The following is a 27916-nucleotide window of genomic DNA, read 5'->3' as shown; positions in this document are numbered from 1 at the left end:
CTAAGTATTAACTCTGAAAAAAATAAAAGACACAAAATAGATACTGTACTGAGCTACAAGTCATTCATTGCTTTCTGCCTTGTACAGGTGTTTCAGCCTAAGTATCCTGAATGGCTTGGTCTTTTTCCTGTTTTGTACAAATGAGGTATTATTAATGCTCAAACTCTACATACACCATTTGACTTATCCCAGTATTTTATTTTATTTTATTGTAACTACGATTTAAGAGAAGCCATTCAGACTCAAACAAGAGCAGTGAATCTGGTGAAGCGTTTAGAGCAGAAGCCTTGGGAGAAAAGAAGGCTGAGAGGACACTTTATTGCTCTCTAGAACTATCTGAAAGGAGGCTGGAGCAAGGTGGGGGTTGGTCTCTTCTCCCAAGTAATAACTGACCGGATGAGATTGGATATTAAGAAAAATTTCTTCACCACAGGGGCTGCCAAGCACTGGCAGAGGCAGCCCAGGGAAGCAGCTGAGTCGCCCTCCCTGGAGGTATTTGAAAAAGTTGCTGTGGTGCTTAGGGCCAGGCTTTACTGGTGGACGGGGCAGTGTTAGGTTTAGGGTTGGATGATCCTAAGGATACTTCCAACCTAAATTATTCTATGGTTCTATGAAAACCTAGTTAATAAGAAACATACTACATGGAAGAAAAATACATTTTTATGTCCATTTATTTCAAAACTACGTATCTGGTACTTTATGTCAAACTAAAATGTGATGTTCAGATAAATGTTTTGAACAACTTGTACATTAGCAGCTCACTAGAGGACTAAGACACAAGGCCACCATCACTCCTACTTTTCTAAGCCATCATTCATTTTGAAGACTACAGTGCTCAACCACAAAGAGGCAGAAGATAAATGCTTTTAAGAAAACTAATTTGCTTTTGAATCTTTTTCAGATAGATGTTCCACTCCTTCTCTAACATGATAACAAAATCATAGAATCATAGAATTGGCTGGATTGGAAGGGACCTCAGAGATCATCAAGTCCAACCCTTGACCCACCGTTACAGTTGCTAGACCATGGCACTGAGTGCCACATCCAGTCTCTTTTTAAATATCTCCAGGGATGGAGAATCCACTACTTCCCTGGGCAGCCCATTCCAATGCCTGATCACCCTCTCCGTAAAGAAATTCTTTCTAATGTCTAACCTAAACTTCCCCTGGCACAACTTAAGACCATGCCCTCTTGTCTTGTTGAAAGTCGTCTGGCAAGAGACCAACCCCAATAAGGCTTTTGATTGAACATTTATGATAAGCTCTGTTCCAAACCCCATACAGATTATAGCTCATTAAACAATCAGCTAGTTTACCTGTAAATATTTGTATGCATGTTTGTTTGTAACTAAATAAAACCCTTAGCTTTCAAAAACGGAGCAGTAATTCTGAATCACTAATTTATAAAGTTCTGAGAAAGCATAAGAAGCAGCAAAGTATCAGGTTATGCCACTACCATCACCAACAAGGAGATATTCAAAATGATCTTATTTTAAAAATCTATGCCACAGGTAACATATTCCATTTGATTCATTCAACATTTAGACAGGCAATAAATGCTGGAGGAAATTACTACATAAATGACATTCCTTGAAACTAGATGGGTCTGAGAAAAGAGAGTTGTAATTTTTCCAAGCAATAATACTCATCCTGTATGTGAAATATGGACCAATACTATTAAAAATGAAAGAACTGTCTCTTTCCAGTTCTTCAGAAAGTTTCTTGTAAAGGACCCTGTAAAGGATCTGGCAGCACAGAGAACTTTGGGCAGACTTCCCTTTTCTTGACAAAAACTCAAAGGGCTGAGAAAACATTAGCTTTCAAAAGTATGATCTCAGTATGAAAAGAAATCTAGTTTGTTCTTGTTTTAATTATTGTTTAATTATTTGCAGACTGCATTTTTGTGCCAGTGTAATACGAGTTCATCAAGTTAAAATATGCATGTTAACAACTTTAAAGCATTTTACACTAGATGGCTATGCAAGAACAATTCAACAAACATTCCTGCAAGGTCAGTCCAAATTAATCTTTGAGATTTTAAGTTTTTTCTCTCTTTCTTTTAATAACATCATCAAGAATTGAACATTTTGCTTCAAAGCAGAAGCTACCTACAATTTTCAGCCTTGGCTGACAACAGACTTGTGTAGATGATGCAAACTCATTGCTGAGGGCATTCATTTCACAAAGTTGTCTTAATGATTAATTAGGCTTCACTTGAAATGCTGTCCTATAGACAATGTTTAGCTAATTCAGTTGGACCAATTCTTAAAATCACTAAATTCAAAATCTAGCTTCCTATGCCATAAACCTAACAAGAATAGGCATTATTTTTCAATGTCACCTATTATATTGTTCTTATACTATGTTGTTTTACATGCTTCTACCTCTTTTAAAACTTCTGTTGAAGACATCAGCAGCTTCATGGTATTTACAGGCTCAAAGTCCTTTCCATCTTTATTTTGCAGTTTGTTTCCTTTTGTGTACATCACATGTAGTCACATTAGAAGAGGACTTTAAGGCAGAGAAGCTTTAAGGTAGCAATTCTTTTTCAGTGAAAAATGACCTACTCAGGACTAAACATCTATGGAAACAAATGAACATGTAACTTAACTGCCCCTTACAACTTTCATCAAAACATAAATGAGTTTTCTCTGCATTTCTGAATGAGGATTCTGATTCCTGAAGCGATATCTTGTATCAAAAGTGTATATCAACACTACTTAATATAACCTAACCTTAATGTTTGTATAGTTAGCAAATTTGCACATCAGATGACAGCTCACAGTTTCAAGTAAGTTATTAGGAGGTAAACCACAGATACAGTTTAAAACGTAGCAGATTAAGAACAAAATGATTAAGAAATTGTTTGTTCATGCTGTGTTCTAGAAACAAAATGAGGGAAAATTATACATCAATGTATTAGGTTTGCATGGTAAGGTTTCAGTAGCTGAGGGAGCTACAGATGTGTGAACCCACCACAGTCCAGATTAAAAATGTATATTAAAACCTGCTGTCCTCAGAGTAGAATTTTTTTTCAGTTGGTTGCAAGATGAATGAAATTTAGAAAAGTTAAATATTACTTCATGTTCAAAACTGACAGCTTGGAACCATAGGTGGTAGCATTCTAACTCTACAAATAGATGCTGAGATCTTCCATTGTCCTGCTAAGTGTGCTTAGTCCACTAAAAGATGCAAAAAACACAAATAAACAAAAAGCCTGAAAGACAGAAGAGAAGGAAAAGCAATAGCTAAAGCTCTCAAGAGCACTTTCCAAATAATTCATTCAGTGGAGCTAGAGTAATAGGTTCTATCAGTGCCTTGGTTGCCCACATGAAATACTCAGTGTCACAGCGAGTGCCATTGTTGGTAAAGAAACAATCAGTTATGAATTCATAACATTTAAGAATAAGCATGGTGGTGGAATGCAGTTTTTCCACAAGCAATATTAAGTTTGCTAATACTAAAACACCTTTCCCCCATTAAAGATTATTTCACATGTTTTTTAATTTGTGGTTTGGGTTTTTTTCACTTTGTGGGATTACAGGGACGTCAACTGAGAAGGAACAAGTAAGATTTAGCCTAATCATTTTCTACCTGGCAAAAATCCAAATAAGTCAAGTACTAGAATATAATTAGTAGATTGGAGTTGTTTTATTTTTATGTGTTAGCTTGTGAAGCAAGTTCAGCAGTGTATCAAACTTTAACTGTCACACATCTCTAATGGTTAACCAAGGTCCACCCTTCCCATAATCTCAGCATCAATGAATTAGTTTTATCCACTGTTAGCTCATATAATACTGTCAAGCACATAAAATACTTTTGTGAAGGTCTTACCAAACCAGACATTCCAAACATGGTTGTAAGCTAAGAATTTACCAAAAAGTTCAGTACCAAAACCAACTAGTAACTTCCACATTAAATTTTCAAATCAATCTGTTGAGGCAGATGTCTATGACCACATGTACTCCTTTATGAATTCTCAAAAGATTCTGTGGTATTAGAACATGTCTTAATTTAATATCTAAGAAAATACAAATAAAAAAGAGCCCTAGTGAAGGTTGTAAGAATGAATATTAATGTATGTAGCAGATACACAAACAGAAAATAATTTTAACAGTTTATCTAATTCCCCCTTCTCAGAAAGAAGTTACAAAAATAAGAAAGCATATTGGATTATCCAAAGTAAAAAAGTCCCTTAATGCCATGAACCATATGTCTGGAAACTAGAGGTGCCTCTTCTTGTTTCATTATATAAATTGTACTTAATATGCTCACATAAATGTAAGTGATTAGTTAAACCTTTCACTCTTGAAATATCTAACAAGTCAAAATCAAGCTATCCAGTAACAGGTGATTTTACACCTGTTTTACGTGTTTACACGTGTTTTACAAGATGTCCTCAAGGACATCGAAGTGCTGCATGAAACTACTTTAATTGCCAGTTAGAAAAGTCAGGCAGGCAACACATATCAAAAGAAAGAAAGAGAGGGAGACTGAGATGGGAAGAGACAGGGAAGAGAAAAGGGGAAAAAAAGAAAAAAGGAAAAAAAGAAAAAGGAAAAAAAAACCAAAACAAAACAAACTCCCAACCAAAAAACATACAACACAAATTTTAAGTAGGAAGAATAAAATCAGCTGAGCTGGAATCTCTTCTGGCATTGTTGTTTAATTCTTCTGCAGTTACATACAATCTTGATATTTAAAATTAAAAATCCTACTACTTCAATTCAGGTTCACCATTTACACTGCCAGTTGCATGTCAAGAATTTAAAGGGAATCAAACTGCTCTACTTGAGGAAAGCATCAAAATAGGCAAAACAGCTTTTATTCCAAAAGTACCTTAAAATAGAAAAGAAACTTTTTATAAATGTAATAACTTCAAATAATAGCTTGTAACTTACACTTCAGAGGTGAAAAGTAGGCACAAGAATAAAAACCCTTACTTATACCTTCCATCTTATTAAAAGATCAGTTCTCTAATGCAGCACTTCTGCAGTCACACTCTATATATAAAGTCTAGTTAAACAAGTTAATCCACTGCAGCCTAACACTGTTGGCACAAGTTTCTCTTCTAGTTATTTCCATTATATAAAAAAAAAAATCAAATCAATTTAAATCAAAGGATAGCAGTTACATCATCAGGTTTGTCACCAGCTCACTGAGCCCCTGGCCATGTTATTCAGCATCCACTACATAATTCATCACATATCCAGTTCTCTAAATGCTTTGAGTTCTGCAACGCAATAGCAGGAAGACAAATAAGAAAAAAACACTATGTAATGCATTCTTTTTCTTTCAGGCTTTTTTTTTTTCAACACCCTTCTTCTGATTGCAGAAAGCATCAGTCGCTCACACCACCTTTATTTTCTTTGCCTGCTTTTGATACGTGCAGTTACCTATCCCATGGAGGAAAATGTCTGGTTTATCAAAATCATCTGAGGAATTTCCATTTGGTCTCCTGATTTTAAGATGTCCCAGCCTTCCTAAATGATGAGAATTAACTGAATTAGGAAAAAATAAAGCAAAAGTAAACAAATCCATCACTCACTTCAGCTCAACTTCCTTGACTTTTCATAGTAGTTTAATCCCATAAAAATCCAAGAAATGGATTAGATATAAAAGAAAAGTCTGTTAGATATAAAAGAAAAGTACAAGCTCCAAATTTAAGGACTAGTTACAACTCATTAAAGTAAGGATACATACAGTTCAAAGCAATAGAATGTATGCTGAAATATAATGAGTGGCTAGGAATCAAACCTGGATGGATTGAACTAATTCCTGGAATGCTATTATGGAGAGTACCTTGGGGAGAAAGAATGATTCTTCTGTTTGCACAGCAACTAAACAGCTTCAATTTACTTTTAAAATTGACTTGAATAGAGATAAAGGCCCTGCATTTCAAAATGTGGCCTTCTAAATATAATCAGCCTGAATTATGCCTGTTTCACACTGCAGTACTTGCAACCTGGTTACAGGCAGAAGGGATAAGGCTGCACTCAGCTTATTTCACTGCTTAATTTATATGGTAATTACCACACCACAGCCAGAATGGAGAGCATCTGCCAAAACCGAAGGCCCCAGAATAATAAAACTGACATGTGCTGTGATATTGTTGAAGTGCTGACTAAGAAACTTCTTTTATCTCCTCTTGAAGCTATAAAATGGTATTCGTGTTATTACTAGCAGGGAATTTTAACAGCCTTGCATTGACAGCAATTATGTAACACATGCACAAAACAATAGAGTTTCACATCACTTAATAAATCCTTGAGCTCTCTTAGCTCCAGATCTCTCGCTGGCTGGATTTTATGGTCTGGTAGTTCTATCCGACCTTCAGAACACTGAAGTATACGAACCACAAAAGCACTAGAAAATTATTAGAAACAACTGGCTTTTCTTCCCACTAGATCTATTTAATGCAGAAGGCATGATGCATAATCACGAAAGTTAATTAAAAGATGGGCTCACTCACTTTTCTGTGTAGCTAAATGCTTTTGTGAATGCTGGTGTTAAAACAAGCAAGATACAGATATTATTTTTCCTACTAACAACATCCTAATTCACCAGCATTTGAAATTAGCATGCAATAATAGAACTAATTCAATCTAATCTATCTTCTTTTAATTTTTTGAGAATAAAATATACCATTAATGAAAGAAATCTAAACCTGCAGCCCAGTTTCCTGCTATTTTCAATTCAGTTTCCAATACTGTGGTTTATTTTTTCAGTTTTAATATCTTGCACCTGAAACTGCTAACTTCCATACCAAAGCTTCATAAAATAAAACTAGAAGCATTCTATTATAAAGGTTAAAAAACCTAATTTTCAAATAAGGAAGTATGAGTTATTTAAAACTTAAGGATACAAAAAAGTTAACAGACCATTTCTGTATCAGAACTTATACTAAAAGCTTGTTTCATCAGGCACAAATCCTCCCTCCTCTTCCTTCAATCAAAAATTATTTGATAGGTGTATCCACTCAAACCCAAGCCACACTTTCACTTTCAGAAACCAGACAGGAACTTTTTCATTTACACATTCCCTTGGTAATGAGAAAGAAAAAATAGCTATCAAAGTTATTCATACAACAATTTCAAACACTGATAATTCATTTTTCTTACTATTTATAACTGGAAATATGATTCTTTGCATTATTATGGTTTGCACTAATTCATTCTGCATCACTTCTCCACTTTTCATAAATAAATTTCTTGATTTATTACAGGTTACACTCCATGTTTATCATTGATAAAAACATTAATATACACAGTTATTCTGATCTTTCTCCATAAATCAGTTCACTCTACATTCCATACAAGACACAGTTCTGTTATTTCTTGAATTTACATCATGAAGTTGATTATTATCAAGTGCACTTCGAAGATCTCTGAGAAAGTATCCCAAATACATTATTGTATTTGCTTATTATCGATTTGAAGTCACTTTGCTCATTAATGCTTTCTAGCTTTCTCCCTAAAAGTAATGAAAACACTTGTCAGCATTTACAATGAATTATCTTTTATCTTAAATGAAAAACTACTACAAAATATTGCACGAGTGACAATTGTAGAAATAAACAACTCTGCCTTTTCAATTACACAGGTATACCTTAATCACACAAGAAATCCAAAAATGTCTAAATGTGCTGTACTTCTATGCAAACCTTCTTCTAATACATGAATTTTTGGGGTTAGCTTAAAAGAGAAAGTACTACATTCAGAAGTCTGCATTGGCAAAAGCTTCTGCAAGAAGAATATTCTATAAAATTGAGACAGTAACACATGTGGCTTTGACAAAAAGGGCAAAGGTTTGCAGCCTGCTCCTCACAAACCAGAAGCTTCATTCAAGTCATTCTCCTGTATGAAGGAAAATGGATACAAAGCTCCTGAGGTGAAACTGTTGAGGCTGAGGAAAGTGGAGGTGTCCTCGAAGACAGATACCAACTCCCCAGGTCATGTTTTTGATAGAAAATGGGCATAATCCTGATGATGAGTGGTAACCTGCTTTGTGCTGCTGGGCTGTATGGGCCTGCTGGGAGCTTGTCCAGCAAGCAGAGCCCCCAGACAAAGGAATGCTCAGGCTGGGAAGCAAAAAACAGACTTAGGCACAAGATAGGCCACGAGATGCCCAACTCTGCCAAACTGGCAACCAGTATGAATGCTCACTACCAGAATGTCAGCTTTCTACGGGATTTTTCCACCAGCAACTTATGTGCCCTTAGCTCTTCAGATTCCTATTTAGAGGGAATATTTTAACTGAAGATTTTACGGAAAAGGGAGATTCTCAGCTTTCTCAGTACTTTTTGATACTGGCCTATGCTGTGCAAAATAACTAAATAAACATGCTGGGCAATTAGACTATTTAGATTAATGAGATAACAATTGCAAAGCTATTCTCAAACCAACTTTGTTGGACTCTATAAATAGGATTACAGTGTTTCTCAAAAGAAAATTATTGCATTTATGCTAGAAATACTGCTGTTGTCACCTCAGGAAACTGTTCCTAGAAGCAAAAAGTACATGAGAAATACTTCTAGCTTTCAACTAAGCCTTGTGATAAAATTTCAATTATCAGATTTATTACACTATGATATCAGTTTGTGTTAATATATTAACTGTAATACCTATCTTACCTATAGAATTAATGGAATTTGTATATGCTTCAGAGTTATATAGAAAATAATACTATTATTATTACTTTAACACTATTGCCTTTTAGAGGTGAAAAACAAATTATTATATAGCTTAAAATGAAATACATGAGATGGTACATGTTGATAAATTTACAGCCAAAAAATTCCATGTTGACATTTATCACAAACTCTGAATTACATAAACATCAAACCTAAGACAAAAAGATGCACTTATGTGCTACTTACCAGAAGATCAAGATGTTAATGCTTATCCATAAAGGAAAAACTTACTAAAAGTTCCCCCCACATCAGCCTTGTTCTTCTGCTCATTTCAAATGTGACATCGCAGTGCAAAGCAGAAACACAGCATTCCCACACAACAGTTCAGAGAAACAGAGACTTTTCCTTGACTATTTCTCTTTAGTGAGGGTGCAAGCAGGCCAACAAAAACAAGGAACTCCTAAAATTGCCAACAGAGATGTGTAACAACAAGTTTCACATTCTCCTTGACTCAAAAGGACACACACATTTCAGTGACAAAAATTCTATGCTGTGGACACCTATGCTTACCAGAGAAATAGATAATCATTTTAATATCACTGCAGCTGGAAACCATAGACATAGCATGGAACTGAAGATATGGATGTGTCACAAAAACAGCAAGAGGAAGGAGGAAAGAAAATCTCAAACAAACCTGTATGCGTATCCATACGAAAGTTAAATACATACAGGAAGTCAAGACCATGAAAACAATGAAATTCCACTGATCATGATGCTTGGTAGTCTTAAACCAGAAATACAATGCTCATCAAGCCACTGAAAAGCATTTTGAAAAGGCCTTAGGAGGTATGAGGAGAGCAGAGCCATATGCAATTGTTTGAAAACCTAAGTGGGTGATGAAGAGCACTGACCTGCTTTTAAGTCCCACTTTTTATAATAAATAGTAAAATATTACTCTCTTCATATGTGTAGTAGCTGTTAAATAAGGTTTTCACACTACTATTTTCTCCCAAGTCAAAATGCTACCACATTTCATCCTGAAACGTTTTTGTACAGTCACTTAATGAGAACAAATTCTTGTAAAACTTGAATAAGCAAGATCTGTTTGAAGCTTAGCCAACAACCTGGCAAACAACTTTAGGACCTGGTAGATACTTTCTGAAGGAATAACTCAGAAAGTGGTACATCTCAGCCTTAAGTAAATACACTGTACTTTTCCCCTTAATTTGGTGTAATTAAATGTGTTATGAAAATGTTCTATTAAACAAGTTCTACTTTTATGGGCAACATACTTATTCAGAAAGCAACCACTTCATTATATCATGTAAATTGAAATAAAGCTATCAGGAGAACATAGAAAGAGTACCAATGCACAGAGCATCTCTGTTCCTCTGGTCAATAGTATCTGTAATTAATTTCTGCAGATACTGTAACAGAAAACCATATTACAGGATTGTCTAGTTGAGAAATTACTTTCCAAATATATGGTTAGATTTTACCTTGCCCTCTTCCTCTCTCTAAACCGGACAGAAAGAATTATGGCAGAAGTCAGGAACAAATTATTCTCCTCTGGAAGGTTTATTATGCCAGCTCAGGATCAGGTGTATTGAATTCAATCAATTTCAGAGGAAAAAGCTGAAATCAAATTACATATAACAACAAAGCCCATCACCCTGATGCAGGGCAAATGATGAAATGGTTTGTGAGATTATCTCCGGCACTAAACAATAATTAATTTTATCCTGAAGTTTCCTTCCCCACAGATAGACATTATTCTGCATCAAGAAGGTAAGAATCAGGCCTTCTGGAGTAAGCTGTGGCCAGTAATCAAAGATCATGACAGCAATGATATATTTGTTATTTTTGTATTTTTTTTCTGCACCATCCTCACCAATTGCTTGCCCTCCTGCAACATTCAACAACTCAGATAACAGAATATGTGTATTTTCATACAATTTATATTAAAAAATACCTCAATAATAACGATCACATACTGCTTTTAGCCACTAAATTGCATAAACTTGTGAAAAAAAATATTCCTAAAGATGTATAGACAACTGATGATCAATCTGAATCTAAGACTAGGGAAACTAGATTTTGCTTGTGTTTTAAAAGTACTTACTGCAAGAAACCAGAGTTGTTTGTGTTTTCTTTTTAAAGTCGGTATCAGTGCCTCAGTCATGCCGCGAGGTACCACTATATATACATGTGTGTGTGGATATAAACAATTACATGCATAAATATTAAATTCATAAAGCATTTGTAATAATTTTTAATTTATAAATTTAACCAAAACCACAAAACAGGCATCTGTGGCTAGATTTTGGCAGAAACGATTCAACTTCCAGTGTAAGACACTTCAAATAAATGCACATAGAGCCAGCAAAGGTGAAACTCTTATGTAACAGCTTCCTTGGATGTTCATTTAAACCCACTATCTGCCATTAAGAAACTGAGAACATAAAAAATGCTACTAACTTACCACAAATAGCCAACTAGTAGAAGCCATAATTTAGAAACTACATTGATTACCTTTTCAATATAAAATTCTTTTCATTAATGCTCAGCAACACGCATTTGGCAGCTGAACATTTTTTTTGAAGCAGCAGTTAACAATGCAATTCACAAAACAAAGATAAGCTCAATGGTTTCCAGGAAACTCAAAGATGAAAGAATGTGGACAGAGTCAGCCATGGTTTCGAATGAAGAACAAGTGAACTAAGGTCAAACTAAAACCTAAAAGAAATTGAGCAAAGGTCCAGAAACCACAGTACAGATACATTTCAGTTGGATAGAAATTTCACAATGCATTTCAACAATGCATACAATACATTCTTTCATAGATCAATTCACTAGAGACAATTTTTTTCAAAATAAAGAAGGAACTCAAGATTCCAAAGCCCTAAGGTTCCATTGCTTCAAGCATAATACTTAGCAGATTTTCTGGTTTTTGTACTGATTGTAAAATACATTAAGTCTTAATTTCCAGCCTTGTTTTGCCCTCTCAGTTCCAGGCTTAGCTGGAACCATGAAGTCTCACAGCACACATGATAGTGTGTGTGTGTCTTTCACAAAGAGTGGAAGAATCCATAAAAGTTAAAACTTCAGAAGCCAGCACCTACTGAACAACTTGCTCCCTCGTGAAGAGAAGGTGAGAGTAAAGCTACCTTTATTAATCCATTGGAACAACTCATTTTGCAGTAGTGGAAGAAATGCAGCATCCTACCACACACACAAAAAATATTTATTAAGTTTCCTTTATACCTGCTGTATGTTACCCCCTAACAAATAGGGGTAAACTGTGCTTAGTTAAATTATCCATAATTCCCATTGAGGAGACAATAACAAGCATGCAAAAGAAGAAACAACAAGAAAAGATTCTATCTAAAGGGGATTTTTAAAAAAATACATTTTAAAGTAGTCTCTCCAATTACCGAATTTGTAAATTACTATATCTTAAAATTATGAAGCCCCCTGTAGTAATTCATTCAGAACTAACATTCCCAAATACTAGTAAGTCATCTTCTTTATTCAGATCAGAGAATTTATTTCCAATTTTAATCAGCAGTTTAGGAAAGTGTAAAGGAGAACTTTAAATGCAATTTGAATTTTAAATAAATATTTTAATTAGTAAGCTAGAAAAAGAACGTTACAAACTGCACACCTGGAACCTTGCCAAAAGTGAGAGGCAAGCTGTCACAACCTGTATTTTATACCACAGAAACTATGTTTTCACCAGTAATGATATCCCCCCCTAGAACTGTGCCTGGGCATTCTCCTTCTGACATACAGTGAAGAGTGCCACCTATTGAATTACAAACAGTATTTCCAGAAGTCATGAAATTACTCTGAAAACGTGCCATCTACACACACACACACACACACACACAAACCAAACACACAGTTCAGCTTCTCACCAAGCAGTTCTCTGGCAGAAAGCAGTTTTGCCATTAACATCGTTACAGAACTGATGGCCAAAGTCTTACCTTGGTAAAAAAACAAGACACCAAATCCCTACTGAATAGGATGTGTGATTTTCAGACATTCCAAAAACAAAATGTTGCTCAATTATCCATGTTGCATCAGAAGGTACTACCACTCTGGTTTGTCTGATGTTCTCCAGTAACAACTACATTTTCCAGAAATAAGCTTAGAAAGTATCAAGTACATAGAACTAAAAAAAAAAAAAAAAAAAGTGGCATTTCCTGAAGGGTGTTTGTTCCCACAGAAGAGTGTACATTATCTAGGAATTTTTATGTCAGAAAGAAACACCTATTTTTGTTCAGAGTTGAATATTTATTTATCTATACTGGCAACAGTATAAATAAATACTCTTGCAGAGGACCTAATGCACAAATCTTTCATACCTGCATGCTGGGATCTCAGAGCTGTGCTATAGAGCAGCAACTGAAAAGCAGACACAGTATCTCCCCCTGAAGAAACCTTCCCAGGTGCTGCATACTGCTAGCCTGGCCATGAGCTACAGCTTGGTACAGACAACATATTCCATGTTTCTAAACACTGTAAATTAACATTACAGTCTATCTATTTAGAGTTCTGAATACAATTTAGCTACCAAAAAAATGTGTGGTATGTTGCAAGTCTGTCTGCAATGTAATACCAAACAATACTGCTATAATTCAACCACTATTTGGAACTGACCCATTTGTAGACAAAACATTTGCATGAGTCAGCAGCCCACTGCATTTCCCAGGCCTGCTGCAGACTATCATACAGTTCCCAGACCCACTTCCTCAGATTGTCTTTGCCTCATGAACAAGGTCAGTAATGACAAAAAGTGATATCAAGGTCATCGTCTAGGAAAAAATGACAATAAGCAGACTTTATCTGTTTACCCATTAACCTATGCAATATAATCAAGTTCCTATTTGCCTTCCAAGCTTTGACTGTCTGACAGTGTATTAAAATTAAGGTTTGCTATTGTTTTGGTACTGTGAACAGATAAGATCTAAATATGCTGCCTTACTGTAGTGACACACAGTGTGTAGTGGCACACACAGTCCCTAAAGCAACCAGGTTTCCTTGTCTGAAGTCTTTCATCCCCTACTCCACAAATATGTGGAATTAAGACATCAGGAAAAAGTGTGTCAATCATCCTTTTTTCTTTCTCCTACAAACCAAAGACTAACTGCATGTAGTGGTATCCAAACGAGCTTAAATCTGCTAGAAGTCTTATCATACTGGCTGTGAAGTTCCAGCACTGACAGCATAAAACCTGAATATGTAGCTAACAGCTGAAGCTTTTGTGACTGTAGCAACATTGCTATCAGTATTTGAGATTATACCACCATGGTGCTGAGTCATAAAGCTTTTGATTTGCACTGGAGATCCCTTTTTGAGGGGAAAAAAATAAGATAACTGGAACAGTATTTGTCCTAAATCTGATTACAGCAGCAGGTAAGCCTACTGCTGAATAAAGACCTCCACAAGCCAAAAGCAGACTACATGGATACTCACATTTTTATGGCTTCATGACAAACACTAAAATCAGCCACATCCAAGAAACAAATTTCTACAATGCACAGCAATGAAAAATTACTCTTTTGCCTTCAATGTAGTGTTAGTAAAGGAATGCATAAAAATTCTTGATCCTTTTCCTTGTAGAACCAAAAATTCATCAGACTGGGGAGCAAGTGTGTCAGGAGGTCTCTAGAGTAACCTCTTGCTCAAAGCAGTCAACTATGAGATCAGATCAAATGCTTTATGGCTTTGTCCAGACAGATCTGCAAAATGTTCAAGGACGGAGGTTTCATAGTCTCTCCATGTTTCCTGTTCTCAGAGGTTGTTTTGTTTTGATCCCTTTAAATGTAGTTGGAAATTCCCATTTCAACTTATGAATATTATCTCTTGTTCTTCCACCATGTAACTCAGGAAAGACAATACAGCTCTGCCTTCTCTGCAAGATCCTCTTTGCTACTGGAAAGCTGCTGTTAGGTCTGCTGAGGTCCTATGTCTCCTCCAGGTTAAGCAAACCAAGTCACCTCAGCATCACAGTTCAAGTGCCTTAGCCCCAAATCATCTTGGTGGCCCTCTCCTGAATTTGCTCTATTGCACTGCTAGAACCATTCCTCTCTGTTCAGCAATCCCATTGTCACTGGCAAATCTCACAGTTCCTGTCAGCCCACTCCTCCAGCCTAATTTCCAGGGAGTAGCAGCCCTACCTTCCATCTTACAGAGCAGATCTACTCATTTCAAAGGCAACAATTAAGGCTAGTGAAGCTCCTATTCCCAATCACTACCACCTCCATCCACACATTATTTTTTGTCAACTATCTATACTGATGCCTCTTACTAATGCACCAAGACACTCGGAGCCTAAGAAAAATTGAGCTTAATAAGGTTACCCATACCAGCTTTTATCTCACCTTGGATGCTTGTACACTACTGTAGCTTATTTTCCCCACATAGCACATTATATGGAAAAAAAAAAAAAGCTTTCTCATCTCAAAGAAACATAACAATAAATAAAGATGATAAAATCTTAAAAATATGCATATATATCCAGCTTTTAACCACTACAGCCAGCTCAGTAATGCACTAATGTTCTTTTGCATCTTCAGCAGTTTCATTCCTGACGTCACCTGAGCAAGGTGAAGCTTCGAAGTTTTGTATAAAGTGATTAAAAAAAAATTGAATGAGATTTTCTTTCTGTGCTCTAAAGAAGACCTATTGAGAGATCCAGCATCAAAACAAATACCAACATTGGTTTTCAGGCCAAATGACAATTGCATCATCTTAGGATTCTTCTTTTCAATCATCCACTTTTGAATGGTTTATGGATTTTCTCCCTCTTTCTCATCTGTACAGGTCCTTCAAAGAACACGATTTTAAATGAGCCATAAAAATATCCTTTTAGGATTTATTTATGTATGATTGTTTATGCTATCCCTCTCTGGGAAGAAGGAGAGGAGAATTCCTTTTGCTTTGAAAGACACCGTGTTAATGGGAAAACCTGAAAAATACATTTTCCAGATCAAGAAAAATTATTTGAGACTTGTGTGACTTTGGGAATTCCTTTAGGAATTTACACAAGGTTGCAGCACGTGCTTTCATTTTAGGACACATGGAATGATAAACTGCAAAGTTTCCAAACCAAGAGGAACAAAACACAACAAAAGTAGGAGACTTACAAGATTTATCTCTAGGGATTTCAGCTGATGATCTAATTCTTTCAGACGATTTTGTTGCTCACGTTGTTCCTTATTGTCTCGCAGAACCTTTTCACCTGGAACTGCTTCTAGGCTTCTGTTTGCATAAACCAGAGACTCCTGACAAAAGCAAAAAAAAGGCAGAAATTAAACACATGACTTTATATTGCTTCAAAACCAGATGAATATTGTTGTGATTTCTACCACAAAAACATTAAAATGTTCAGAATCACAGAATGCCAGGCTGGAAGGGACCTCAAGGATCACCTGGCCCAACCTTTCTAGATAGGAACATGGTTTAGATGAGAAAATAAAGATGAGAATAATGCATCCAATTTGGTAAACGCATTATTTTCATTATGCACATATTCACATAGAACACCTAAACATCAAGCTGGACTTCTTTCAATAAAAGAAGTCTTCCCTTTCACATTTTAAGATGAATTCTCAAGTCTCCAGAACTCCCTTCAATCCTTAAATCCTATTACAAAAATAAAAATGCACTGAGAATCAAACAGACTGAAGGAAGGGCTGGAAGCTTGCTCCCATTAACCATACTGGGACCAGAATTAGGCCACAGGGGAAAGGAAGAACTGAACTCTTTATTAGATATGGTGGTAAAAGATAAATAACCCTAAGTTGGAGTTATTAGAGATTGTGCTTTTTATTATTAGAGATAACAACCACTATTGTGCTTCACACACCCTTCAGTACCTTTCAATCAGATTCTCAAGTTTTTATCACTCCTGAGGACATTTAAGGTTCAACATCACATGTAATTTAGATCATTAAGAACTACAAATATTGGCAAAACAGAAAAGTTATATTGCAACTGGAAAAAACCCAGAGCCACCCAAGGAATCCAAATAATGCTAGAGGGAAAAACAAACAAACAAGCAAAAACCCTTAGTCAATTCAACTCAAAGACCATGAGCAACCATTTAGTAAAAAGCTACTCTATTGATTCTTATTTTTAGAATTAGCCCAAACAGTCCTAACAGGAGGGAAATAATTTCAAGCATTGTGTCTAATTGGAAAGTAAAAACCATCTTTGCAATTTAACCTTCAACGGAAAATTTCTCCACTACAAAAAAAAAATCATTGTAATTATCTCTAAACTTTTTAAACAAACAAATCTATAGTTCTGACATTTGTATCAAACTCTTAGTTGCCTAAAAGTAAAATTCTTTTCACACAACACCAACTTCTGAATAGTTATTTACAGTGAGCAGTAGCTGGCAGTACCACAATGCCAGCAATTCCCCCATAACAGAAAGAGATACAACTACTTCCATCTGTTACTTACTAGAAACTCTCCAAACTAGAATGAAACTCAATATGAGCCACCTAGAGATATATTCTTACTAATGAGTGTCTTAAGTTAGGCTTAAAAATACAGAGATTTTTAAGTATCTATGATGCCTGATGGCAAGAAATCTACATGGCTGACACCTATACAGAACATACAATACCAAAGGACTTACTTAGGCTTGTGTTTATTAATACATGAAACAAACACATGACCTTTATATCTGCAATATAAATACAGAGTTGGCAAAGCAGCTAGAAGTACAACAACTGAAGCTCCTTCCAATAAAAGCAATTGCTTTTACATGGCTCTGTGCTTCCTGCAAACTTAATACAAATGAAACTGTCCATGAAGTGCAGGAAGGAAGATAATGGCATCATTACTCTTTCTAAGAAAAAGAAGAAGTTGTGGCTATTTTTGCAATTGAATTCCTAAATCAAATATTTCAATCACTGCATACAGAGAGATATTGCCACATAGGCAGTTAGTGCTTAGCAGGATCAGAGCTGCAGTTATGATTTGTTATAAAAAGCAATGTTGTGGATAAACCTGTAACTGCTGGTACTGAGAAGTCACTAAAAACTATATTATATTTCTCACTATTTTATTCTGGGGGTTTTATGCATCGACTACTGGTTGATATTTTTAGATTAACTCAGTCTTCAATGAAGGAAAGATCTCAAACTGCAAACAGCATCTCTGAAAATGTTATTCCTGCAGTACCAGATAGATTTAAAAAGGTTACAGTGAAAGGAGTCAAAAAAAATTGCTAGATTCAAATTTCTACATTATTTTCCACACATTTCTGTCCTAGTCTGTCAAATAGTTACAAGCACATACCCATTTTATTTCACAGACAGCTCAGCTACTATAAGCCCTCATGAGCAAATTCTTCAAACTTCAGGAAAAATTTGTATCTTAAGTTCTTTTTCCTTTCATCATCACACTCAGGATGATTTTTAAGCCTGATGCTTCTCTAGTAAGACAAGATACTGTTCTGTCAAAAGAAATGAGCTTTCATGACCTTTCCTTTAGTATTGATATCTGCCATGATACCTAACCAATTCTTATCAGAGAATGCTGGATAAAACTTTAACTATGAACATTTACTAGAAAACAGAAGTAAAATATACTTAAACATTTCAACATTTCTCCAACATCAGTATCAGCAACTAATACAATTCTAATCAGATGGGTTGGCAGAAAAAAAAAAAGTTATTATTTATTCTCTCTCTGAACAGCATGATTTTGCACACTTCAATCACATTCCCTCTTACTCCTCTTTTCCCATACTGAAGAATGTCTCTGTGTATGTTCACAGAACTCTGTGTATGTTTCACAGAAGCTGTTCTATGAGCTCCTAAGTTCCAGGGACCACAACTGCACAAGAGTCAAGCCATAAGGTATACTGCAGATGTCTACAGAAGCACATTGTTATTTTCTTTCATTCTGTGTTTCTTTCTTTCTGTTCCTAATAAAAGTTTATATCTGATCAGTATGGAGCATTGTGCAGCTGCATTCACTGAATCAGTTCTTACAGTCCCATTTCTCTCATCCTTGAACAGTAATTGAGCAGAATTCACAACATATTAGAAAAGTTAAAGACTTTTCCCCACTTATTTTGTAGTATTTTTCTGAAGATAACATGACATTAATGTAGCAAATACTATAGCACAGAAAACACTTTATTGTCAATATTTCAAATGCTTCAAAATACTTCATGTTTCCACTAGCTAGTACACATAGGTAGTAAAAGTCAATTTGTGATAAATAACAATTTAAAAAAAACTTGAAGAGGCAGAAAATAAAGCTATTAGATATGTTAAGCAAGCATAAATCTCGGTCCTTTGCAACAGCCAAAGCTGTAATGATCACAATGCAAAAAATATCCAGTATTTCAAATGGATAAAATTATTTGTTGCACCCTTTTCACCAAAATTCTACAAATAAAACCAAAATCTCATCTAACTAAATATATTAGTGACATGCCATCTTCTTGAGCCAAGAAAGTGGATCACCAGCTTATTAACCTGCTTCTAACCATGCCCTGTCATAGAGATAACTTCCAAAATCATCTGTTTAGGTCAACCCATACCATCAGGAGTTCATTAACTGAAACATTACTGTATATTCAGAACTCTGCATAATTTTGAGAATTTATTTAGACTTACAGTGTTTACTGTCCACTGCTATACTGAAAAGAAATCAAACATTTTTCTGATGAAAGAAACCAAGATGGGTATAAAGAACTCATCAAGAACGCACGCAGCATTAATCATATTTATAAGACAATCAAGCAGAGAGATATCATTGTTTCTTTAAACACCTTCTTCATTTCCTTTTATTTTCAGGTAGTCTAGGTTTTCAAGCTGGTAACCTTACTCTTTGCACATAGTCTACACTCATTATTCTTCACCCTACCATTTTCCTGTCTCTTCTAGAATTACATTCAACTTCATTTGTTCTTCCAAAAAAATATTAAGACATAAACCATTTTTAAAATATTTCATTAAGTGGGCGCCAGAACAAAGAAACGTTTCAGAAAGAAATACACTTTGGACGAGAAACATTTCCATGTAAAAGAGAACATTAGTCATGGAAAAGCATTCTGAATCCAGCTGGACTCATCACACAAAAAGATGAATCTGCTTGCTCTTTGTAACAGCTCAGTTATGGTACTGTAAAATAATTAAAACCATTTGTTAAAGATTTCAGAGACAGAGCATTGCTTCCTCATCCTGCCAAAGTACCTATCAGTGGCAGGAAGCAACTCTCCCAGTAGTGATAAAGTCTTTGCATTTTGAAAGCTGTATCTAATGCAATTCTTTGAAAAAAATAACGTGCAGCTTTCTGAAACAAAACTCTAAGCTCTTTTTTTTTTTTAATTACTGCTGAAATTCTAAATAAAAATCCAAGCAGATGACTTACACAGGAACAATTTTTCCCAATTTTTTTGCATCACTAATGCATTATAACCTACTCAACCACAACAGATGAAATCCACATCTCACAGAAATCAGAAAGAATTCTAGCACTCATTTTCAGAAGATTGGTGTCACTGAGAATCAGCCCCTTGTCCAAAGGAAAGAAATCCCCAGACTAAGTGGCAGATGGAAACTGGATTCAGGAATGTATGGGCTTGGGAAGGCACAGGTCAGGATCACAGACAGAGGGACAGACAGTCTTTCCAGGACACCAGATAAAAACAACTTGACCCTTGTAATCCCCCAGATTTACACTAAATTTCATGTGTATGGGATGGAATACTTCATTTGATAATTTTGGGCCTCCTGTTAAGTCCTCCCCACAGAAGGGTTACAGGTGTGAACTCCTTTCCTCCCTTTCATTTCCAACACAGAAGACATTTAGCAGAACCAAGCACTGACACTGGTTTCTATAGGAACAAGCCTAAGCAAGAGCCTTCCTCCATACCACTCATATCTTTATATCTGCAATTAACTATAAACATTAAGAGTTATCAGCCCTACAAGCAGACACTGACTGAAAAACCTGCTCTTAATGTCAAAAAGTACAGTCACTTTATACTTAACTGAAACATAAAATTACTAAAAAGAAAACTGGTTCTCTCCTGCCCCAAACCAGGACATGAATGCTGGGATTTTTTGACGAATGCTCTGCTGGGAGAAAAAAAAATAGTGCAACCCCCTTTAAAGGCAAGGAAAGTAGGCACAACAAAAATCCCTTTGGCTTAACTGTGAGCTTCTAAGTCTGCTCCAACCAAAGTGGAAGTGTACCAGGGATGGAAAAGCAGAAGAATATCCACGTGGGGTGAGCAGTGGACATCATCTACATGGGTTTCTCCAAGGTTTTCAATGTAGTGTGTGCCAACAGCCTCCTCGCAGGGAAACTGGCACATTATGGGCTAGACAAGTGGTCTGTGCAGCTGGTGGGGGTAAATAGCTCCTTCTTAAACTAGCAACCAGGCACAAGTGGTATTCTGGGGATCAATATTGGGCTTGGTGCTGTTTACTATCTTTGAAAATGATCTGTATGGTGTTATCAAGTGTATCCTGAAGAAGTTTGTGGGTGATAACAAACCACATGGGGAAAACAGACACTTTGGAAGGGAGAGCCTGCAAGAAGACCTGGGTAGGCTGAAGAGTGGGCTAAACTTACGAAGTTCAACAGGGACAAGTCTAAGGTCTTGAACCAGGGCAAACCTAATCCAGGAGTGCAGAACACGGGGAGAGCAGGTGTGTGGAAATGGATCTAGGGTAGGTGGGCAGGCAGTGAGCTCAATATGAGTCAACAGTGCTGCAGCAAAGAAAGCCAGCAGGGTGCTGGGTTGCATCAATAAGGGCATCACTAACAGTGATTAAGAAATCATTATCCCACTCCACTCAGTGCTTGTCAGGCCACACCCAGAATACTGCTTTCAATTTTGGTCCCCACTATGCATAAAAGATGTGGACAGGCTCATGATGGTCCACTGAAGGGCCACAAAGATGATCAAATGCCTGGGAAGCCTGCCACATGAGCAAAGGCTGAGAACATTTGATTTGATCAGCCTTGAGAAAAGAAGGCTCAGGGGAGACATCAGCACCATGTTCCAGTACTTAAAAGGGCAGCTACAAAGAATATGGAGATTTCCTCTCCACCAGGAGTCACATGGAAAAGACAAGGGGTATTGGGTACAAGTTTCTCTGGGGAGATTCCAATTGGACACAAGAAATTTTTCACACTGAGAACAATCAATCACTGGAATCTCTCACAGAACTGGTGGATTACCCAACTTTGGACACTTTTAAGATCCAGATGGACAGGGTGCTGGATCATCTTGTCTAGACCACGCTTTTGCCAAGAAAGGTTGAATCAGCTGATTCTTGAGGTCCCTTCCAATCTGCTATTCTATGATTCAGTTGAAAAATCTTGTCATTAAATACTTCCAATGAAACCCAACAAGGGGCACAAAACCAAAACTCTTATTGCCATTGTCTTCCATGTGGCATTCATCCTAACAGATCACAAAACAAGACAAAAGCATCATTCATTTTTTTCAGACCATTTCTGGGTAGGTATCTGTTGCTTTTGATCAGGTGGCAAAAGTACAAAAAATTCTGACATTTCTCTGTGACCCATAATGTTTCCTGATATTAGAACTGATGCTTCAAGAATTACAAAATTCATCAAAACTTCCAGTTTATAACAGTATTAGGGAATATTGATAAAGATAAACAAGGATGTTTTAAAATGACCATGAGCAGCAAGAAACTTAGAAAAACTAATTTAAAAAAAAATACATAATTTTGCATGCATTTGACAGAAAGCTCTGCAAACCCAATATAGTCAATAATTTTTCTGCTGCAAAGTCTTACATCCTGGTTTTTTAAAAAAAGATTTGCTAGAGGAATTTGAAAACACAAGGTGTTGAAAATGAACCTGTATAACCAAATTCAGGATTTGATCTGATGTTTGTGCTGTGGAAGAATTGAATACAGATTTGTTTACCTATCAAACCAAAAATAACCATAACCAAGTACAAAGGACTGAAGGGTAGATCTAGTATGGATGTTCCACAGAAAGAACTTCCAGAGAAAAGAGCTAAGTTCCTGAAAGCCAAGATGATTATTTTCTCCTCCACTTCCCAGTACAAAAAAAAAAGAAAAACAGTAGTTGAAATTCTGTGTAAATCTAGAAAAGCTCAGTTATATCACAGTTCTAGATACAATTACTGCACCTAACAAACTAACTTGCCTAAATCCTGGATCCTAGTGAAACTAAGGCAACCAGGAAACCCCGCTGATGACAGAAGCTGCCCTAGACATGGAGAGAAGCAGGACTGAAGGCACCTACAGGATTAAACACTTCAGGAACTTAGATGCAGAGTGGGAGGGTTTGGTTTTGTTGTTTAATTTGTTGGGATGTGGGAAGGTTTACTGGCTTTGCATTTATGTAGTTATTGTCCTTTTAAATTCAGTTTTAAGTAACTAAAGCCTCCTATTCACTTCAACTTAGATTTATTCTGTTTAGCTCTTTGTCTAAATCTGTAAAACCACCTTTAAACAGTCCAGCTCTTTAGTAGCTTTCATTGAAATGACTCACAATTTTAAGTTTATCTGAACAAAAAAATTACAAACAGAATCCTGTTTACCAGAATTTCAGTGTCTGAGAGCCTTCTCTATGCTGCAAAACAAAATTGAAGAGCAACTGTTTTCCTCTAACTAATTGACTCCCTTTTTGGTTGTTCAGTGTAGTATTATTCAAAAAGATGACTCTTCAGTAAGCATACACATAAAGCAAGTTTCTCTTCAAATATTCTCAGCATATAGATAAAAAGAAAGCAACAACAACCACTGGGACAAACTTTCCCAAGCAGAGTGACAGGCAGTGCCAGTAACTTCAGGCTGAGGTCTCCTCCCAGAGACAGCAGATTCAGAGATGGATTCTGTGACCTGAAGTTCCTGTCTAACAACTGCATTTGCCAAAGTCATCACCCACTAGAGGGAGTCACCGCTTCACACATTAAATCCCAGTTGGGAAACGATCAGCATCACAATGTGACTCCTCTGGAGCTGGCAGGCTCAGAAAATACTGCTGTAGGTAAAACACAGTCTGAAGTTTGGAAATAAGCTCATGCAAAAAACGACAGTAAATTGCTCTTTAGAAAAAGGGGGAAAAAACCCAACAAACAAACAACCCACATTCAAAGAGATGTTTCTCATAAACAAGTAATTGAAAACATGATTTTGCCCATGTATGCTCCTACAAAGCCTCTGATAACACCTGATCCAGCTATAAACTGTAAAGTTTACAGAAGTAACAAGCTTGGGCTAAGTTAGTGCAAAACAGGAATTATGGTATTTTATGTTTTATTTCCCTAATATTTATTTTGAGAAAGCCCATTAAAAACAAGGGACACACTCTTTCAATCCATTTTCCACAGTCTTTAGTATTGCTTATCAGTAATTGCTTTATCTTTCACACCGTAAGTGAAGAGGTACTTTTGTAATCTTGAGATAAGAAGAAATCTAATTCTAATTCCTAAAAGATGAATTATCACAGGTAATGTGTTACTATGCTTACAAAACCACTGAGGCCTTCACACAGTTAAAACCAGCTGAACTGCTAATTCCTGCATATGAAATTTCTTGTTTAAAGTCTGGAACTAACAAATGTTAAAAACAAAACAGTCCTTGAATTATATACCACTTCAAATAGCAACATACTAACATAGTAATTTTTCTTACTATTTCTCTAGCCAAGGATTTCACTTCATTCTTTAACACAAATTCTGAGGGAGAAAAAAAAAAACAACACAAAGGAAAATGCAAAAATATTCAAATATAGACAGACATATGTTGTATTTTTATTTAAATCAGATCAACACATGCTTTAGACAAGAAATCTGCAACATAATCTCTGCTCTGTAATATACCTGATAAATCTGGCCAGGAGGTTTTGAGCAGGATTTGGATATTGAAGAAACATCCCCATCAGACACCAGTACTTTAAGCTTAATGTCTATCTCGTTTAGGTGATGAAATTCCATAGGTTCAGGTGTGTAGCCTTCTCCTGGTGCTAGCCAGCCAGATACATCCTCCTATAGGAAGATACAGAAAATATTTAATCCTTGTTCACAAAGGAAATAAGCTTTAAAGGCAGTTACACATGAAGTGCATTTATTTTACAAATAAACCATACTTAAAATGTAAGCTGTCATCCACCACCACATATATAGCTGAATTCTGACAATAGTCATGTACCAAGAACACTCAAAATCAGATGCAGGCAGATCTTCTGGAGGCATAAATTTTTCCATTTAAAACATAACCGAGCAGCAACTTCAATGGACTTTAAAAAATATATAAATTTCATTTTATTTTTAGAAAGCACATGCACCTGCATGCTTTGCTAAAATGTAATAGCAAAAAAGGTGTTGTGTTAACTTAAACAAGCTTTTAATATTTTACATGTTTTACACAGTCTTAAGTCGTGCCAGGGGAGGTTTAGGTTAGATATTAGAAAGAATTTCTTCACGGAGCAGGTGATCAGGCTATGGAATGGACTGCCCGGTGAGGTGGTAGATTCTCTGTCCCTGGAGACATTTAAAAAAAGACTGGATGTGGCACTAGTGCCATGGTCTAGCAACTGCTCCGGTGGGTCAAGGGTTGGACTAGATGATCTCTGAGGTCCCTTCCAACCCGGCTAATTCTATGATTCTATAAAAATCCAAAGCCTGTGTCCTCACCAACCATTCAGCTCAGGAGCTCTGAAGTAAAACTGCATAAAGCCAGATACCTCACCTCCATGCCAGGTGGCAGAGTGCAACCAGGCAGCTCCCAAGCTGCCCATCCCCTCTCCTGAAGGTAACACAACTCCCTTGATGATGTTCTCTTTAAGGCAAAGAGAAGTGCTACAGGTAGCCAGCTCCTTTCCCTGCATCTTGCAGCTAGCTCCTTTTCCTCTCTGCATCTTACTTCATAACCTCTCAGCCAAGTTATTCAAACCTTTAAAACAGTCTTATGTATTATATAGTGTATACAGTTTGTATTATATAGTATATACAGTTTCTGTATTGTTTGATACAGCAGCCCCAGCTCACTTGTGAATGAATAATGCACAGTCTAACTTGCAGACAGATCTTGCTGTCAAGTGCTGCACAGGAAGCATCACTTTACGATGCAACTGACATGAAAATCAATTTTAGGAGTGCTGCGCTCCTTTGCAAGAAAGTGTAAGAGGATAAAGATGAAGAGGAATGAATCTGACAGACAGGCACCAGTCCTAAGACAAAAAACAAAGAACATGCTCAAAGCTCACATTTTCAGTGCTATGATGAAAGTGAAAAACTCACAGCCTTCAGAAACTGCACTAGAACCCTCCTCAACACCATCCTAAACCACTACTGCTATGCCTTGCATCTCAGCACTCCTTGTTTGCACACATTCTGGAGACACCATATTACAGCTAAAGTCCAAGGAACTCTACAGAGCATTGACCATATAGCAAGCTTGGGAGAGCAAGATAATTTTTTGCTTGCAAAAAAGACAAAAGCAAGTCAACAGCCATAAAAATGAGGTGTTTTTAACTATACTGATCTTGCCAAACTCCCCCAATGAACTTGTATTCCAAAGTCTAGCAGAAAATGTAGAGAAACATCTATTCTGCTGCATACTCCATCACATCTGATGATGATATGTAGCATCACCTTAAGAATCCAAGTTAGGTGGAACTTAATACACTGCTCCCTGTTGATCTCTGAAAGAAACAGACTCCTGCAGAAGTCAAAGAAGGAACTACAATCAGCAATTTTGTCTGAAAGGACAACTACTTTCCATCGAGCAAGGAGTCACAAAAAAAGGGAAAGACTGCCAAAATTAGGCTTGGAATGAAAATGCAGAGGTTGATGCTAGCAAAAACCATGGAGAGGCAAACATCAAAATGAGGGTGTAGGATATAATGTGACCTTTGCAATGTATCACCAAAGAAGAAAAAAAGGGATTCATAGGAAAGCAAAGGAACTGCCCGAAGTAGCTGCTTCCATTCTAGAGTCCCAGTTTGCTATCACAGAAACACAGAGAGATGGAGAGCAGGGTTCTTTTCCTGTTCATGATTTACATGAGTTTCCCTCTTGACAGCAGTAACACCTGAGTAACCAGTATGACCAGGTACTCCCTGTACAGACAGGTACAGTGACATATTATGAGTGAGCTTGGCCTACATCAACCGAACGAATGAACTCATCTTCAACACCAGATGCAGGTTCTCCACAAGCACTCCTGGCTCACACTCAGAGAAGCAAGTCTGCTCAGCTTGAGAATGATGCTAGCAGACTACAGCTCTGTCCTAACCACAAAAAAAACCAGAAGGAAGGACCTTAGAAGGGCAATGTAGGGATGTGGGGGGAGGACAAGTGCATTCCTTGTTTCTTTTCTTTTTCATCACATAAGAGGGCCAGCACCTTGTCCCAAGACTTCAACATCTGTCTTTCAACAGATTCATGTCCACCACTCCTTTACAACTTCCATATTAGTTCTCTGGCTATTCAAGCAGCCACATCCTCACAAGGAGGAAATATCAGCTTCCAGTTATGATACCACTGCTATGAGGTCATCCTTGATTCATCCCCATTACTCTAAAGCACCCTGTTCGCAAAAAGAAAGAAGCATATCCCATGCACCTGACATAAATTATCTCCATACTGAACTTAAAAATAGAAAAGAAAAATAAAAGGAAAAAAAGTCATCTCTTTCATGAAACAAAATCAATTTTTCTAATACTTTCTCATCCAAGGATGATGACAGTGTGACCAGAGATGCTCTGACTCCAGAAGAGCCACCCACAAATGCCCCTAGGGCCTTGCCAGCTTTGAGGAAGCATCTGTTCAGGTGAGCCAGTGACCATCATTAGCACAGAAACTACTACAGGAGTAAGTTAAACTGCAACTGTATTTATTAGCTACAGCTCAGTCCTCATAACCCAGGCTTCAAATACCCAAGTAGCTCCATTAGTCTCTTAACTCCAGGGTTAGATGGACTCACATTCTTTTTTGTATTTTCAAGATGGCTTTGCTTGGAAAACAAGCTTCTGCCCTGTCAGAACGTTTCCTGTGTGTTAGCAATACTTTTATAACAGCACAGTCAGTAGTTATTACTGAGGAACATCTGAAACAAATCATTCCCCTGCAGCTTTGACAATTAGATAAGCACGAGTATGTACTTCTAAAAGACTCATGAAACAGTTTTGTTGTTTTTTTTTTAAAGGGAGAAATGTTGTTTGGACATTTGTCATATTTAGTAGTATAAATCAAAAGAACTTATCAAATCCGCATTACATTATACAGAGG

At 36.6% G+C, this 27916-nt stretch overlaps 1 protein-coding gene across 1 annotated transcript in view; it reads right to left on the bottom strand.

Moving 5' to 3' along the window:
* Positions 1-27916, bottom strand: part of FSIP1 (fibrous sheath interacting protein 1) — a 77495-nt gene that overhangs the window by 32114 nt on the left and 17465 nt on the right. Inside the window, exons 10-11 of the mRNA XM_030452284.1 lie at positions 24506-24670; positions 15783-15920 (exon numbers count right to left, since the gene is read on the bottom strand). Coding sequence (XP_030308144.1) covers positions 15783-15920; positions 24506-24670 — 303 coding nt within the window. The remainder of the gene's footprint in view (positions 1-15782; positions 15921-24505; positions 24671-27916) is intronic.

Source organism: Calypte anna, chromosome 5A (assembly GCF_003957555.1).
Source record: "Calypte anna isolate BGI_N300 chromosome 5A, bCalAnn1_v1.p, whole genome shotgun sequence".
NCBI classification, from domain to species: Eukaryota; Metazoa; Chordata; class Aves; order Apodiformes; family Trochilidae; genus Calypte; species Calypte anna.
This window is presented reverse-complemented; position numbering and strand designations above follow the sequence as displayed.